The sequence below is a fragment of the Acyrthosiphon pisum genome, chromosome X, assembly GCF_005508785.2.
Source record: "Acyrthosiphon pisum isolate AL4f chromosome X, pea_aphid_22Mar2018_4r6ur, whole genome shotgun sequence".
Classification (NCBI taxonomy): Eukaryota; Metazoa; Arthropoda; class Insecta; order Hemiptera; family Aphididae; genus Acyrthosiphon; species Acyrthosiphon pisum.
The window spans coordinates 92,597,708-92,613,575 of record NC_042493.1 but is presented as its reverse complement, the minus strand read 5'-3'; the positions used below and the strand labels follow the sequence as shown (position 1 = coordinate 92,613,575).

Here is a 15,868-nt window from a genome sequence, read left to right as displayed (position 1 = left end):
TCCTGATATATTGTATCAATAATTGTTGTCTATAAATAGCAGTTAGAAAAATATTAAAACACATAAACAGAATTTTTTTTATAAACATTTAAAGTTCGAATTTCGACAAAATGTATACAATTTAAGATTTAATAATTATTTTGTAGTTAAAAATTTATAAAATGTTCAACTTATATAGCTAAAGATTGAAAAGTAAGGTTCAAGGTAAATGGGTAAATATATTAATTACTTTATTCACTACAATATTATCAAATCTACTTAGTAATATCATAGGCTGCCTGACGTTTTCGCTCAGAATCGTTTTTCTTATACAATGTTATTATATCATTGAATTCAAATTTTACACCATCCATAATGTATGTATCACATTCATATAAATGAAAAATTAATGATTATAATGTAGAAAATTATGTAAAAATGAAAATAATGTAAAAATATATATTAAATGATTATTGTTTGTTAGAAATCTTTTGCTTCACATTGATTGAAAAGTATTTTATTTCTCGCTGATATGATATTGATTGCAAGGCAATGCATGCTGCCGAATCTTCCTCCGTTAATCTGTTCCTATCCCTTGAATGTGTATGATTTAATACCGAAAAGAGACTTTCGCAAGCATAAGTTGAAGAGAAAATTGTTAACAATGAAATTGCCAATTTTTTGACAGAAGAAAAAATTTCTGGAATTTTATCTAACTGGGTTGTATATCTTGTTATACTACTTATTATCGCAAAATATATAATATGTACTTATTATAATAATGATTAAATTGCTATTTGTATCTACATTGCGTTCTTAAGCCAGTACCTACCTATTGAGGTCTCGAGACGATAAAAACCATGACCCATTTACCAATCGAAAAATTATCGTCAATTGCATTGTTCATAATATTTCTCCCCTTTTAAATTGAAACAGTTGCGTCATTTAGGGGAAGGCATATAGGCAATTGCTCCTGCCTGATTTTAAAAGAAGCCTAATAGGCTGGTGCCCAGTGGTTTTCGATTAACCATTATTACAGACACATGCCTATACGTATAGGAAAATATTATATTGTGCAGGTACTGAGTATTTTTTTATCACAATGACAATTTTTAATTAGTAATTAAGAGTTGGAACAATTTTTTATATTTAGACAAAAGGGTGGACGTGCCTGAAGGTTGGTATATATGTCTTATAAAAGAAAAGGAACATAATATAATATTAATATGTGCTTGTAAGTGGCATTTGGGCTGATTAAAATATTTGCCCCCTCTATTAAAAGCTGAAAAAAACACCACTGATTTTAAACGTATATTGTTACAATAGGTATAGTACTAATCCTATTATATTTTCAAAATTGTGAAAATACCTAGGTTATAAATTATATTATTTCAACAACTGTTAGGGAAATAAACTAGTATATATAATATTCGTTTAATTATCTTTTTTAATATAATATAATTGATATAATATAATTGAAGGATTTAGTGTCATTGTTTAATTTCAATATCATTGGGTGATCCTTCATCTGTACCAATGTGATTATTCCACTAACCAATAACACGAGGATCTGTAAAGAAACAAAACATTAGATACGAAGTATAATATACATACTTCAGCAGACCCTAATAAAAACCCTATGATGTAAAATAAATACAAAATACAATTGATAGATTTATATTTATATATTTAAATCTAAGAAACTTATGATTATATTAGTGATTATTCAACCCTATAATTCTGCTGTCCACTAGTCTTTGTTAAAATATATTGGGATAGAAAATAAGCAAAGACGATACAACTATTAAAAATCAGTGGATAGGTTGAGTACGTAAAGATAAATCAAATGAAAAATAAATAAAAAATTATAATCATATGAAAAAAAAAACAATGGGTACTTACCGATGTAACGAGATTCAAATTTATATTAAAAAACCCGAATGCCGAAATTTGGTCCGAATCGCAAACTGATATTTGATTCATAAACATTTTGATCTGAATAATAAAATATTAATAATTACGAAATAAGAATGTCATAAGTATCTTACTATCTTATTTAAATCTATAATCAAAATTGAAAAAATATTACAATCGGGATATTATTTTTAAATTACTTGTCGTTTTTTGTCCAAGTGTAAATTTGAAATTCGATATAACCGTAAGTATGATATCATCTTCAATATCTGTAAAAATAATTTCTTCAAATGCAATTGTCCATGTTTAGTTTTGAAATATGATGCATATAATTTGAGGTTTGAATATTTGTTATAACTGTGTAGGGAACTAGGAAAGTGATAGTTAGTCTATTTCGATTCATAGTTTTTCTTTATTTGATACTCCTTACAATATTAATTATTTTAAGTTAATATTATAAAATGGGCATGAAAGCAAGTTTATTCACTAATGCTTGCAAGCTCATTCTTCTATTATCCTAAAAAATGTAATTATATTTATGTTATATCATGAGCTGAAGGTAGAGTATTTTTTATGTATACACGTTTCTTACTACAAACTCATTTCTATATACAGTCTAGGTAAATTGCGTCCGGCAAAAAAGGTCCTAATACTAAAGGTACCACGTATAGGTATTGTTTCTCTGCCAGTTTTTAGAAAAAACGTGGACAAGTGGGTACCACCCTGCTGTACGATTTCGTTTTCACATATAAATAATCAAATTTAATGATTAAAAAAAAATAAAAGAATAAAACTCAAAAAGTTTCCTGACTATAAAAAGCAATAAAAAGTAAAAATTTCTGTTAGAAATTCATAAAAGTTTTTATTTTTATAGCTTGCATTAGACAATTTGATGGAAGACTTCATGTTTCTACCATAAACCGGAAAGAAATATTAATTTTGTATATGAGTTTAAATTATACATTTTTACAAAATTTGATGTTTTGAGTTAATTAAATGTATTTCAAGTAAAATATAGTAACCAGGGTATGAACAAAGGTATGGTGAACAGTAACATAAATGTGCGATTGCTGAATAATACTTTGAATTACCTTCTCATTTATGAATGAAACGAAAACGATAATGGACATCAAAAACGTGACAATTTGTGCGTGGACCATTAGATGTAATAATCGTACCAAGTTATTTTTGGTTGAATGAAAGCTGGGAAATACTTCATTATTGACAATAAAATAAACACCGACAAGAAAATTGATATAGCTGGTTGTGAATAACCCTAAAAGCAATGGACCGTAACCAAGAGTAAACATTTTTAACAAACCACAGAGTTCGGAATGTAACAGCCTCGTGTTTTCCATCAAATCCACTATTTTGATGTGTGTCCATTTGTCGGAAGTGGCAACTAAGTCGGCAGGAAGACATTTCCAAAAATCGTTTAACGTCTGGAATCTGGCATATACGTTTTGAAGAAAGAAACATGATGAGACTGTAACTGCATAATCCATAACAAATGGTATAGTGAATATTGCATGGGTTGTCAATATTACTATGTTTTCAAGATGAAAGGGCAGAGAATAATAATATAAAATCTTAAATCCAATAAAGTATCCAAATAATGATATGAAAATCGTATTCCAATGTTTTTGTGTCCATGAACGCTGTGGTGTCACCAAATTTGTTGAAAGTGGTATAATTTTTTGATCGAACTCTATAATTCCATTAATAAATCTGAAATCAAAGATAATGAAAACTCATTAATGTTACGGATTTTTACAATAATACTTTATTCCTATATATTTTAATTTGTGTCATTGCCCTGAATATAAAAAATTAACTATAAATACACATAAATATAAATAAGTAAGCATATATCAATATTTTGTATTGCTAATTTATTTTAGGTACTAAATTCTAGTTCAAAAAATATGTTCTACTCTGATAATATTTGTAAAATAGGAAACTTCAAATAATGTATATACCATATAATATAGTAAACAAGGCCGTATATGAGGGGGGGTTAGGGGTACAACTAATAAATTTAATTTATATAAGTAAATTTATTATAATAATCTACCATGTGGCCATTTGGTACATACTACCTACCTAATAATATAATAAGTAATAAGTAATAACTATGTTTGATGGCGATTTCTATAATATAGGTAATATATTATTATTATATTATACAAAGATAAATCATACAAGATTAAAGACATTTTGTCGACAGACGAAACGTCTATAAATGCTTAATATATTGTTATCGAACAATAAATTATCGATCGTATTGTCAATTGTCATTTTATCTTGAAAAACTCCATGATATTGTCTTTATAGTGTCAGTACACAGTTATAGCAATATTAATAATTTTATCATGAACATTAAATAAGTATACCAGTTCAAATATTTTAGTAGAAATTAGTATTAGTTTTGTGCGCACTGTGTAAGTGTAACCCTCTAATATTTCTGTATCATTTTTTATTTGATTAGTTTAATAAAATGTCAAATCGTAAGCGTAATAATTCCCTTACAAATTATTTTTGTAAAAAAATAAAAACAAACGAGAACGAAACAAGTACAAGTTCTACACCGACCGCAATAATTACAGATACACTAACTACAACGGAATCTAAAAATGATATTATTGATATTGGCTGCTGTTTAGATCAAAAAGTTAGTGATGAATTAAAATATAAGTTACTTACTAATGTTTGGGTGCCTGATGAAAAGTTTATGTTTCCTACGTCGGGAAATAGAAATTTAAAATTTCAATTAAATTGGATTAAACTTCGACTTCTATGCCAGAACGTACATTTTCAACCATGGAAAGATTAAAAAAACTATTTATGCAACTCATCAGGCCAAGAACGACTTACAGGTTTAGCTCTTTTGAGTGTTCATAGGCAAATTCATATCGATCCGGCTGAAGTTATTGATCGTTTCGCCAAAGAAAAAGACCGACAAATAGATTTTGTACTGTAAAATATTTTTAAACTAATAATTGTATATTATATAAATTTACTTTAAATAAGTGTGAATTGTTTTTAATTACTTAAAATGAAAATATTATTTTATTTAAACCCCCCGTCCCTCCCCCGAAAATTTGTTCCAGCTACGGCCCTGATAGTAAATGGTTTATTTCACTAACTTAATACCAATGCTATTCCTCATTTCCAATTGTTATTAATGGTTAGTATGGTCACTGTTCTGTATAATGTAAAGGTGGGTTTCCACTAGATACGTGTACGTGTACGTGCATATAAATACTTTTCTGTGATTGGTTGGTTTACATGGTAAGCTTTTCGTATACCAGAGTGTTATACATTCTTACCACAGGCTTGACCATGATACCATGCAGTTGAAGCCAGTTTAAAATTTTCACGTGTACACGGCTCTTTATTGATAACAATACTCAGAACATAAGAATATACGAGGTAACTAATATGTTACCAATCCATAACCGATTAACCGATGGGAAACGTTTGTGAGACCGTTTATAGCGAACGCATGGTTGAAATATACCGGTTATTGCATATCGACTCAGATTGTTATCATAAGAAACAAAATTGCAGTGTAAAGGGATATCACAAATAATATCAGTTTTTCTTATCATCAAAAATACGCCAACAGAAGCTAACAAATTCAAAATCCCACGCTTACATACCTGATTATTATTGGCTCCCTTTACGCTGCAATTTTTCATTTTATCATTAAATATTTGATTGAGAAGGGGTATATATGTAATAATCTTTCATATGTCAACCATGAGCGAACGTATCCGGTCAATATATACACGCAAACGTACATGTATGTAGTGGAAACTTATTAACTACTTAATGGTAATGATGAATTTCGACCCAATCCCAAAATCAAGTATAATTTAAGATTAAGGTTTATTAGGGGGGGGGGCGTGTGAATGGTCCCTTCAGATATGAGAGGGGAGGGCGAATTATGGTCACATAATAATTATCACTTCAGTGAATATGAATTCAAATCAAATTAATAAGTTAAAAACTAAATGTCTGTACCTACCAAAACAAGATTTCCTCTCACTATTAGGTGGTATAAACAAATAAAAATATAAAAATAATCGATCTAGGAAATGGCTACTTCCATTCGTCCCTATTCGAGAAATAATTATATAAGTAATAGGTACCTACTATAATATGTGATAATGTTAGATAATTGTATGCATATTTATATTGTACGATTTATCTTCACTACTATCTTATAAATAATTTTAAATCAATTAATAATTCAAAATTAAACTTATCATTTTTAACAATAGAATAATTGAAACGCAAATTCCCAAATTAAAATACAATTATATTTTTCACGTTAAAATTTGTGTGTGGCTAAGATATATTAATTTCATTTTTATTCGAGAAATAAGAGGGGTCCTAACCCCCTAGGGTTCAAACACCCCTTTAACAAAATAGAAAATGTAAAAATTTCTAGTATATTCCAAAATTTAAAATATTTATTTTAACTGAATAAATACTTAATGTAATATAGTACATTTATAGTGCCCAAGGTGTATTGATATTGCCTGTAGTGCATTATGATAATTTTGTATTTATAAGACTACGAACAACGAGGAACTGATGTCTTAAAATCGTTAGTTTTTTCTAGTTATAAAGTTTTTTAAAATATTTATTAAATGTAGTTAAGATGCATTCAAATACCTCAAAAAAGTGTCTCACACAAAATATCACTAGTTATTTTCTTATGATAATAATAGTAAAATTGTTTCTCGATTATGTGTATTAGCACCTATTGGTATTGACCAAAATCAAGTACGTATCTTTTATAAATTAGTTAAAATAAATGTCTATTATACAGTATAATTATTAGTTATTACTCATAATTAATTTAACAGTATTTTTAAATGATAAGCTTACATGCGTAGATCGTTTGCTAATAAATTAGTGACAATTCAAAATTTAAGCGGAAAAAATCTCTTTATTTTATTTATGAATTGTTTTTGAGTATACTACATACATATTGCATATTTAAGATATTAATACCTATTCATATTAAGAAAACTTTTTTATTGCATTTCTATTTTCTTAAATAATAGCTAATAGCTTATTAGTTTACTTCCATAGCTTGCCAATGCATGTTGGCTATTATTGTAACGTCTTCTATTCATGACGACGACAATTGTTACAATATCTAATCTTTTTTAAAGGTTATTGATCCTCAAAATAATGATGTTGGGTTATTTGTAAATTCTAATGGTAGTTTGACTGACGAGCAAAAGCACATAGTAATAGTTATAAAAATTACCTATTAGTTATAGTAATATTTTGAAGTTTAACTTAATGTCATTTACTATAATGATATCCACTATAAAACTCTTATCTATGAAACTGGACTCTCCCTGTGTAAAATTCCTAGCTTTGGCCCTGAAAGTAGGTATATTATTATATATGAGTTAAAATATATCAAACAAACGTTAAAAAATACAAAATTTAAAATCAATAATAAATATTAATTCTTATTAAGCTACTACTTAGTGAACGTAGTACTAACTATATAATATAGATCTGCGTTTAGAAGCGTGCGAAGTATACCTACGTCCAGTAACAAACTTAGAAGAAAGCCTTCAGTGATCCAGCTGTAACACAAACATGAAAAACTTCGAATATTAGTTATAGTATTTCCCACGTTGCCTCTCACTCATTGCGCTGTGCTCGAACAAAAAAAAATATCTCTCGTCTTGCAATGCAACACCGCCACAAGTTGGTCACAAAATAACCACCGTATAAAAGCTTACATGGTTTATAATATGTAAATACAAGGCCTGTACATTCCATATTAGTTGATTCCAAATTATAAAGTTTCAAATGGTAGTTTCAAATATTTTAAATTAAAAGAATTTATTGATAACTCCGATATTTCTTGTACGAGCCCGACATTAAATTTCAACGGCGGAACAGTTTTTTTTTTAACATAAACAGCATAATATAAATATAGCATGCTATATTGCTATATAGATTAAAGTGCATGTTAAAAATATTGTCACATTAGTTGATTACGGATAAGTACACGTTTTGTTTGCAAATATTACTAAAAATATTTCCAAAATGATTGATTTTGATATTGGCAACATATTAAGAGTACCTATATTTGAATACGGTTTATTTTAGAGGTTTCAAAAACGTATATTTCATGTCGACAAATCATGCTCGTTTGAAATATAACCTATAGCTGTAACTGATATTTAGTTATTAGCTATTAATCACTAATTTTTTCATTCATGTATATTGTACAAGTATAACAATTAAACTAATTTTACATCCTTGAGTAATAAATGTTTAAAAATAATAAATGTATACCTAATTATCCATTTGGTTGATAGTCTGGCTGCGATAATGATAATCCAAAATTTAAATATATGTAATGTTTGAAGTACAAACCAATCTTGTTTGAACTGATGAACATATAAATAAGTGCATATTAACAAAACAACCATCCGTCCTATTTCTAGAAATACGTTAAACGTTGAAGTTCTTTTTTGAACCAAAAATCCAGTCTGGTCCACTGTATATGAAATATCAATTAATCCTATACACTTGCATAAAATTAAAATAGGTCTTAAAATTATTTGAAAAACAGTCATCATTTCGAAAGCTTGTTTCCAAAACTGAAATTGAGTGAAATTAAAGAATGAATATTGTTTATTTTATGATAAACATTGTAGACATCGAATAATAATGACGCTCTTATTAAACGACCGTAAAATTATTACACACATCATTTTTTATTCATTTTTTATTCATAATTTATTATATAATTGGAAAATATTTAGCATGACACAATTGAAAGGTATTAAAAGTATTTTATATGAAAATTTGTCTAAGTCATAGCAATTAATTATCTTAAACAAATATAATATAATTACATACACATTCCATGGGATGTAGGGAATATTTAAATATTGACTGTAGCAATTCAAACATTTCAAACGTGAAATTTATGTTGAGGGTTTTTCGAGCGTACACACATTATGAAGGAATTATTTAGTACTAAACCAATACAATCAATATTGGTCACGCGTACAATATATATGTCATATATTTTTAATTAAAATTACATTTCGCCGTCTCCGAATGAAAATGTTTTAATGGTATTTTTGTAATTGTTCAGGGGAACGTTTTTGAATAACTATTTCCAAGGCTTGGACTGTTATAAACCATTAAAAAAATGAAACCGAAAACTAAATCAAAAACTATACCGAAAACAATCGGAAACCGGTATAGAAAATTGAAACCGAAACCGAAATTATTTGCAACCGATACATTTAATTTTTTTTTATCAAAAATCCAGAATCAAAGCGGAAATTTTATTTTTGGAAAACCAGTACCGGAACAGATACCAGTAAATTCAAAAGGTTCCAGTTTCTGTCTGTACCTATATTACATTTGATGAAAACTATATAATTTAGTACAAATGGTATTCCCGAGATTAATTTTTCGATGTAGTTAGATTATGCAGGAACCGATAGTTCAGTGGAGTCACGCACGGTCGAACCTGAAACGTTTCGTTGTTGTGGCGTCGATGAAAGTGTGTTGGCACTTACCGCCGACCACTAAAAAAGTATCAAGAACCTAATTCTTGACCCTACATACCCACTGCCCTCGGTCATGGGGGAAACTCTTATCGGAAGCAACAACAGGATACGCGTACGGCTTTTGAAACGCCTCACCACGCAGCGGATACTATTTGTCGTCCGTCTACGTGAAACTACGTGTTGTTAGTGTTCCCCTGGGACAACCAACCAAGTCCCCAAAACTGTTCCTGACCTCAGTTCACCTGGCCAGGGTGGCGCACTCCTCATCGTTATTTTGCGCATCCACCACCACATGCTCACCCTCTTGTATGCTTAAATGATACATACGCCTATTTAAAGTTTTATTTTTGGAATTTTAAAATACGCTTTAAGTCCATATTTTTGAATACTTGAGAGTTTTTGTACCACTATGACAATACAAAATTCTGATTTATAGGAACCCCTTTTCTATTTCAAACTATTAACGAGTAGTTTTTTTAAATGTATAGAAATAACTTTATGTAGGTGCTCCGTCCTAAGAATAATATGTCTAATAATACCATGGTAATTCGTTAAGTAGGTATGGGGGGCTTCGATGATCCAAAAATATTAATAATTACTATAATTGATTTGTCAATAAAAATAAGTATAATGTATATATTATATCTAATATCACATATTATAGTTCATATTTTTGTTAAACCATATTTAAGGATTATTATTCTTAGTATAAACATTTTGATATCTCAGAAACTACTTCTTAGGATTTTGATTTAAATACATCAAAATGTTTAAGACAATCATCGGCTATGTAACTTACAGTAAAGGAGGGGGTTTCTCATTTAAAAATAAAAATTTGTAAGACCACAGGACACTACTAGTAATACAAAACATTTCGGGAATTTAAAAATATGGTCTTTACTTTAGGTGTACTTAAAAATTATAAAAATCAGAATTTGGACAAAAAAAATATTAAATGGAAAAATTTGTGTGAGCATATTTAAAACATTATTGGAAAAATAAATTAATAATATAATTTATAGTAAAACAAGTTTATACTTACACTGCTGAAGGTATATAAGTTAAGTGCAAAAAGCGGTGCAATGTAAAACTATAAAGTTATAATGAGTTATATGAGTTATAAAATTATACCTAGTGAAAAAAAATATAATAATAGTTTTAAACAGTTATAAGTGTAAGGAAAAATAGTTGAGGGATAAATTGAAACATTCGAGATCTTTTCTACCATATTACTCAGGGACATTAAGTTATTGGATTAGCTTCTAGTACATAACTATAATAGCTCAATAACTAGAGTAAAACAAACAATATGATGACACAACTTAAATACCTATTCAATACATTTATAGTCGATCGTAAGTCAGTATACGCCGTGTTACATTCAAGATAATTACTGAGTGACAAACGTGCTAAATAGTAAATATAAAACACAATATTATATTTCATTATTTTTTGTATAAAACGTCTCTCTGTGGTTTCAACGACACTAACAATTATTGTATTATATGGTATTGGCTATCTAATCTATCTATTTTACATGCTTTTATTATTTATGAAATTCTGTATTTTTCTCTAGTAATATTGTTTTACATAAATTAATGTATAAAGATTTAGCAAAATTAAATTTACAGTGGATTCCATATTCAATGCAAATATTATATAGGTAATCCATAATATTATGTACCTATATATAGTTGCATAATAAATAGCCGTAAAGACCAAATTCATCTTCTTTTAAAACTCCTAATAAATTATACCAACATATAATTTAAAAAACCTTCAAATATTTTTGTTATATTATCTTAAACATTTTAAAAATATGCAAAAAAAATCAATAAACATCAATATAACATGATTTTTACAATTTTTGTTTGAATATCATATCAATATTGTTTCTATTAAAACAATGTTATTTTTTATTAAATTGTTCTATCCTCTGTGTTAACAGATTTTTAAAATGAACTGATTTTTTTTTACGGCGATTTATAATACTATAACTACCTACGTGTTTTTTATTTATCAAAATAATAAAAAACAAATTGGAAATATTCAAATAAAAATTTCTGGTTACTATAATATTAAAATTAATAATAAATGAATATTTTTTCTCACAATTTAAACATATTCCAAAATATGCCAAACTATTTCTGGGATTGGGAATCCAATTTTTAATTTTAGTACTATCTATTTTTGTCCATACTATAATTCTAAGAAAATTGATTATAATTTATAAGCCACATTATTGATACAGTTACCAGGCTACAAGGAGTGTTTTTATTTATTATATTAGTATTATTATATCAAACATATGATTTCAATTATAATAGATTCTAAGCGGAGCTATGAATGTATTGATTCTACAATGATGTTTTTTTTTTTGTGTCTGTCATCACCGTTTGGGGCAGTAGAACCGCTTAGATTTCCTTCCACAGTATCTTGTTCGATATGAAAATGAATCTAGTTGGTGCACTTGGAAGGTAAAATTTCCCAATAGTTCTCATAATAGCCGGGAACAACAACATAAAAACTTAGGAAAAACAGAAATGTTTACACTAAATCAGTTTTTGACTACATTTATTTTGGTTTTTTTTGTAACTGTAGAACAAATGACCATATTATATACATGACATTTTCACTATGAATGTCAATAAAATTTTATTTGTTGGCTAAAAAAGCATGAAAATGTAATACATGGCGCCTAATATATTCTATTGTAAAAATATTATTTAATTAACTATTAAAAATCCTAAACCACTGTTTTTTTATTATAAATATTTAAATTTTAAATGTTGACAAAATACGTAAAATACATGAAAGTTATTATTATTATTGTGAATTAAGAATTCATAAAATGTTTTATTTGTAAATCTAAGTTTTGAAAATGTTATTCAACATATCTAATATGTTTGTCTACCTTTATCAATAAAAACATACCGAATGGAATGCTCAACGGGCTGTTTATGTCGTCCAGTGTCATTAATTCGATTATTTTGCAGACGAACATCACCAGCAGGCAGGAGGTAAGACGAGTACATAAGCAGCGTGAGTATTCCGTGTCTGGTACAAGCTGGTCTTTATCGATAAAGTAAAGGCTGCTATCCGTGGTCAACAAGAACCCGTCGTCAACTTTGTCCCTGTGTAAACAATTAAATTCTAAATAATATGGTAGCACCGGACGGCCGTCATCCGCGTCTGTTTCATAGGCAGATACCGTGAACGGCTTCTTGCTCTGCTCGCACTCCGGACCACTGAATGATATATATTATACTCGTTAGTGTAATTAGGGGGTCAGAATTCTCCAGTGCAAAGTAACGTTTATTGCTAATAATATTTATAATGGCAATGGCATTTTCTATTTTTTTCTTTTTACAAGATTTCAGACAAATTTTATTGTATAATATACAATAAACCCAACTACGAAAAAAATTATTATTTATTTTAAGCATCATGTACGGTGGTTATACAATGAATATAATATGTAACCAAAAGCTTATGTTTTGTAAGGACCGCGATATAGATTTCAGTATAAATAATAATTATTATATTGAAATAAAATAAGAATAAAATAATGTAATCACTGGAAAGGTGAGCTGATACAACTTCAGATCCAAAAACGAAAAGCGAAGCTCATTCATTAGCTACAAATGAGCTAGAAAGTTATGAATTTATTCTTAGCTTGATAATATGGTATGAAATATTAGTTGAAGTAAATACGGTAAGCAAAACTTTACAAAACATTAATATTCATTTGGACAAATGTTAGCCTTTTAAATAGTCTTTTAGAATTTTTAAAATCATTTAGAATGAGTGGTTTTGAATCTTCAAAAATTAAAGCTAATGAAATAGCAGATGTCTTGAATATTCATAAAACATTTAAAAAGAAGCGTTTTAGAAGGACAAAAAAACAATTTGAGTATGAGAATTCTGATGAAATAAATGATGTCGCAGAAAATAATTTCAGAATATTTTATTTTAATGTCATTGCCGATGGAGCTATATTATCATTTAGTGAACGATTTAATCAATTTAAAATGTATAGCAACAATTTCAGCTTTCTATACAATATTGGTGAGCTCCAAAAAATAACTAATGACGACCTTATGAAAAGTTGCTTAGATTTACAAAATTATCTAAGTGACGGAGAATTATATGATATAGTTGCTTCTGAATTGTATGAAGAGTTACTAGTTTTTCGTCATACAATGAAAGAAGATTCTACACCTATAGAAGCACTCAATTTTTTAAAAACAATGCCTGGTGCTTTTACAGCTTTTCCTAACATAGTAATTTCACTCCGAATTTTGTTAACCATACCAATCACCTAAGCGTTAGCAGAAAGGAGTTTCTCAAAGCTCAAAATAATCAAAAATTACCTAAGAAACACAATGTCTCAAAAACGATTGACTGAATTGGCTACTATTGCAATTGAAAATGAAACAGCAAATACATTGAATTTTAAGGACGTCATAGAGTTGTTTGCGTCCAAAAAATCAAGAAAAAATTTTTAAATATTCTATATTAATTTTGTTTTTTTATTGCTTAAATTTCTAATGTTTAAATATATTATTTTATATTAATTTTAGTACATACAATTACAGAACCTTTGTACATTTGTATACCTTAGTGGCTTAATATATTTGTAAGTTATTTATATGTTTGTAAGTTGACAAGTGTAATACGTCCAAAAAATCAAGAAAAAATTTAATCATTTTGTAACAATAATATTATAATAGTATTATAATAACATTATACTAATATTATTCGTGATTATAATGTTATAATAATATTATTCAACAAAAAATTGCTGTCTGGGAAATATTCTATATTAATTTGGTTTTTTATTGCTTAAATTTCTAATGTTTAAATGTATTATTTTATATTAAATTTAGTACATAAAATTACAGAACCTTTGTACATTTGTATACCTTAGTGGCTTAGTATATTTGTAAGTTGACAAGTGTAATACGTTTAAAAGTAATCATTAAAAAGTTGAAAATTAATATTTACTATTACTAATGTATTTTCATTTCAATAAACATCATAGGTGTAACTAGGGTCAACATTTTGGGAGGGCTTAAGTCTTTAATGATTTAAAATTGTTTTATTTGGGACCCACATTTTTATGATTTTTTGCCTTAAATTACACCTATGTTCTATGCGCTATGGTTATTGGTTAAATAAGTTTTGCCCAGGGTCTCGCAAAAGGTAGCGCCGGCCCTGCCCCTCAATTATTAGTATCAATATATGATTCTCTATGGCTGAACATTTTTATTATGTCCCCCAATCAAGTTAACAACACCTGAAATACAATATAATATGTGTACTGCATTACGATATAAATTGAATTACAACCAATGTTCAGAGCTTCAAAAGTTTGTAAATTTCAAAATCTATTTCTAAAATGCGTTTTACGCATTTATCATGCGGGGTGTTCGTTTCTATGTACATATATTTACCTACTCGTATGTTTTTAAATATATAATTCTATTAAAACCTATTTAAATATAAGAGGTTATATAATCGTGTATCCAGAGAAACAGATAACACTTCAGATATAAAAAATCCAGTACACTATACAGTAAACGTTGTTTTGAATGCAGTTTGAATCGATTGTTAATCTAGACTATTTGATTAATAAATTCCCTTGACTTTTTTTTGAATTTATACATATTGCATTACATTTTATTTGATCTAGAGTTTGTTTATTGATACAATATAAATACTAGTGTAGTAGTATTTATAATCAATGGTAGGTAATATATATAACATGTTCATTCATGAAAAATACTTATATACACAAATATGTAGAAAGATTAAATGGTTTAGATTGCATTTTCAACGATTACTGAATCCACTGTAAATTTGGTTTTGCTAAATATTGCATATGGTTAATCTTATTCTCAATTTTATTATATCATACTATATCTTAAAAATACACTTGATCTGAATAGTGATTTAAAACCATAGTTGAATGTAAAATTTGCAACGTTATTATTACTAAATATGTAAAATAATAATTAATAATAATAAATATGACAATATTATAATTGTGGTTCAAAATGTATTTTTGTAAAAATAAAATTTTTATTTATCAATAATAATAAAAAGTAAACAGCTCATAAATCAAGCATGCTAATTGTATTAAATGTAATTAATTAATATTAATTATTATAGTTAGATTAAATTATTATGTTATAAATATGTATATACCTACGTATTTAATAATGAAATTAGGTATCAGGTAGCACAAAACTTGTTGCTTATATTTTCTTATATAATACTTTTTATTAGTTTATTGGAAATGAACATTAAAATTCAAGAAAAATATCAATTAAGCAATTAAAAATTGCTTTGTGATTACTTATTTATAGGATAGGATTTTTAAATAAATATACACTATA

At 27.5% G+C, this 15,868-nt stretch overlaps 1 protein-coding gene across 1 annotated transcript in view; it reads right to left on the bottom strand.

Moving 5' to 3' along the window:
- Positions 1 to 1,469: 1,469 nt before the first annotated feature.
- The window catches only part of LOC107884679, a 16,051-nt gene continuing 1,652 nt past the window's right edge, over positions 1,470 to 15,868 (bottom strand). Inside the window, exons 2-6 of the mRNA XM_029485298.1 lie at positions 12,402 to 12,601; positions 2,985 to 3,621; positions 2,094 to 2,162; positions 1,882 to 1,974; positions 1,470 to 1,529 (exon numbers count right to left, since the gene is read on the bottom strand). Coding sequence (XP_029341158.1) covers positions 1,470 to 1,529; positions 1,882 to 1,974; positions 2,094 to 2,162; positions 2,985 to 3,621; positions 12,402 to 12,502 — 960 coding nt within the window. The 5' untranslated portion in view covers positions 12,503 to 12,601. The remainder of the gene's footprint in view (positions 1,530 to 1,881; positions 1,975 to 2,093; positions 2,163 to 2,984; positions 3,622 to 12,401; positions 12,602 to 15,868) is intronic.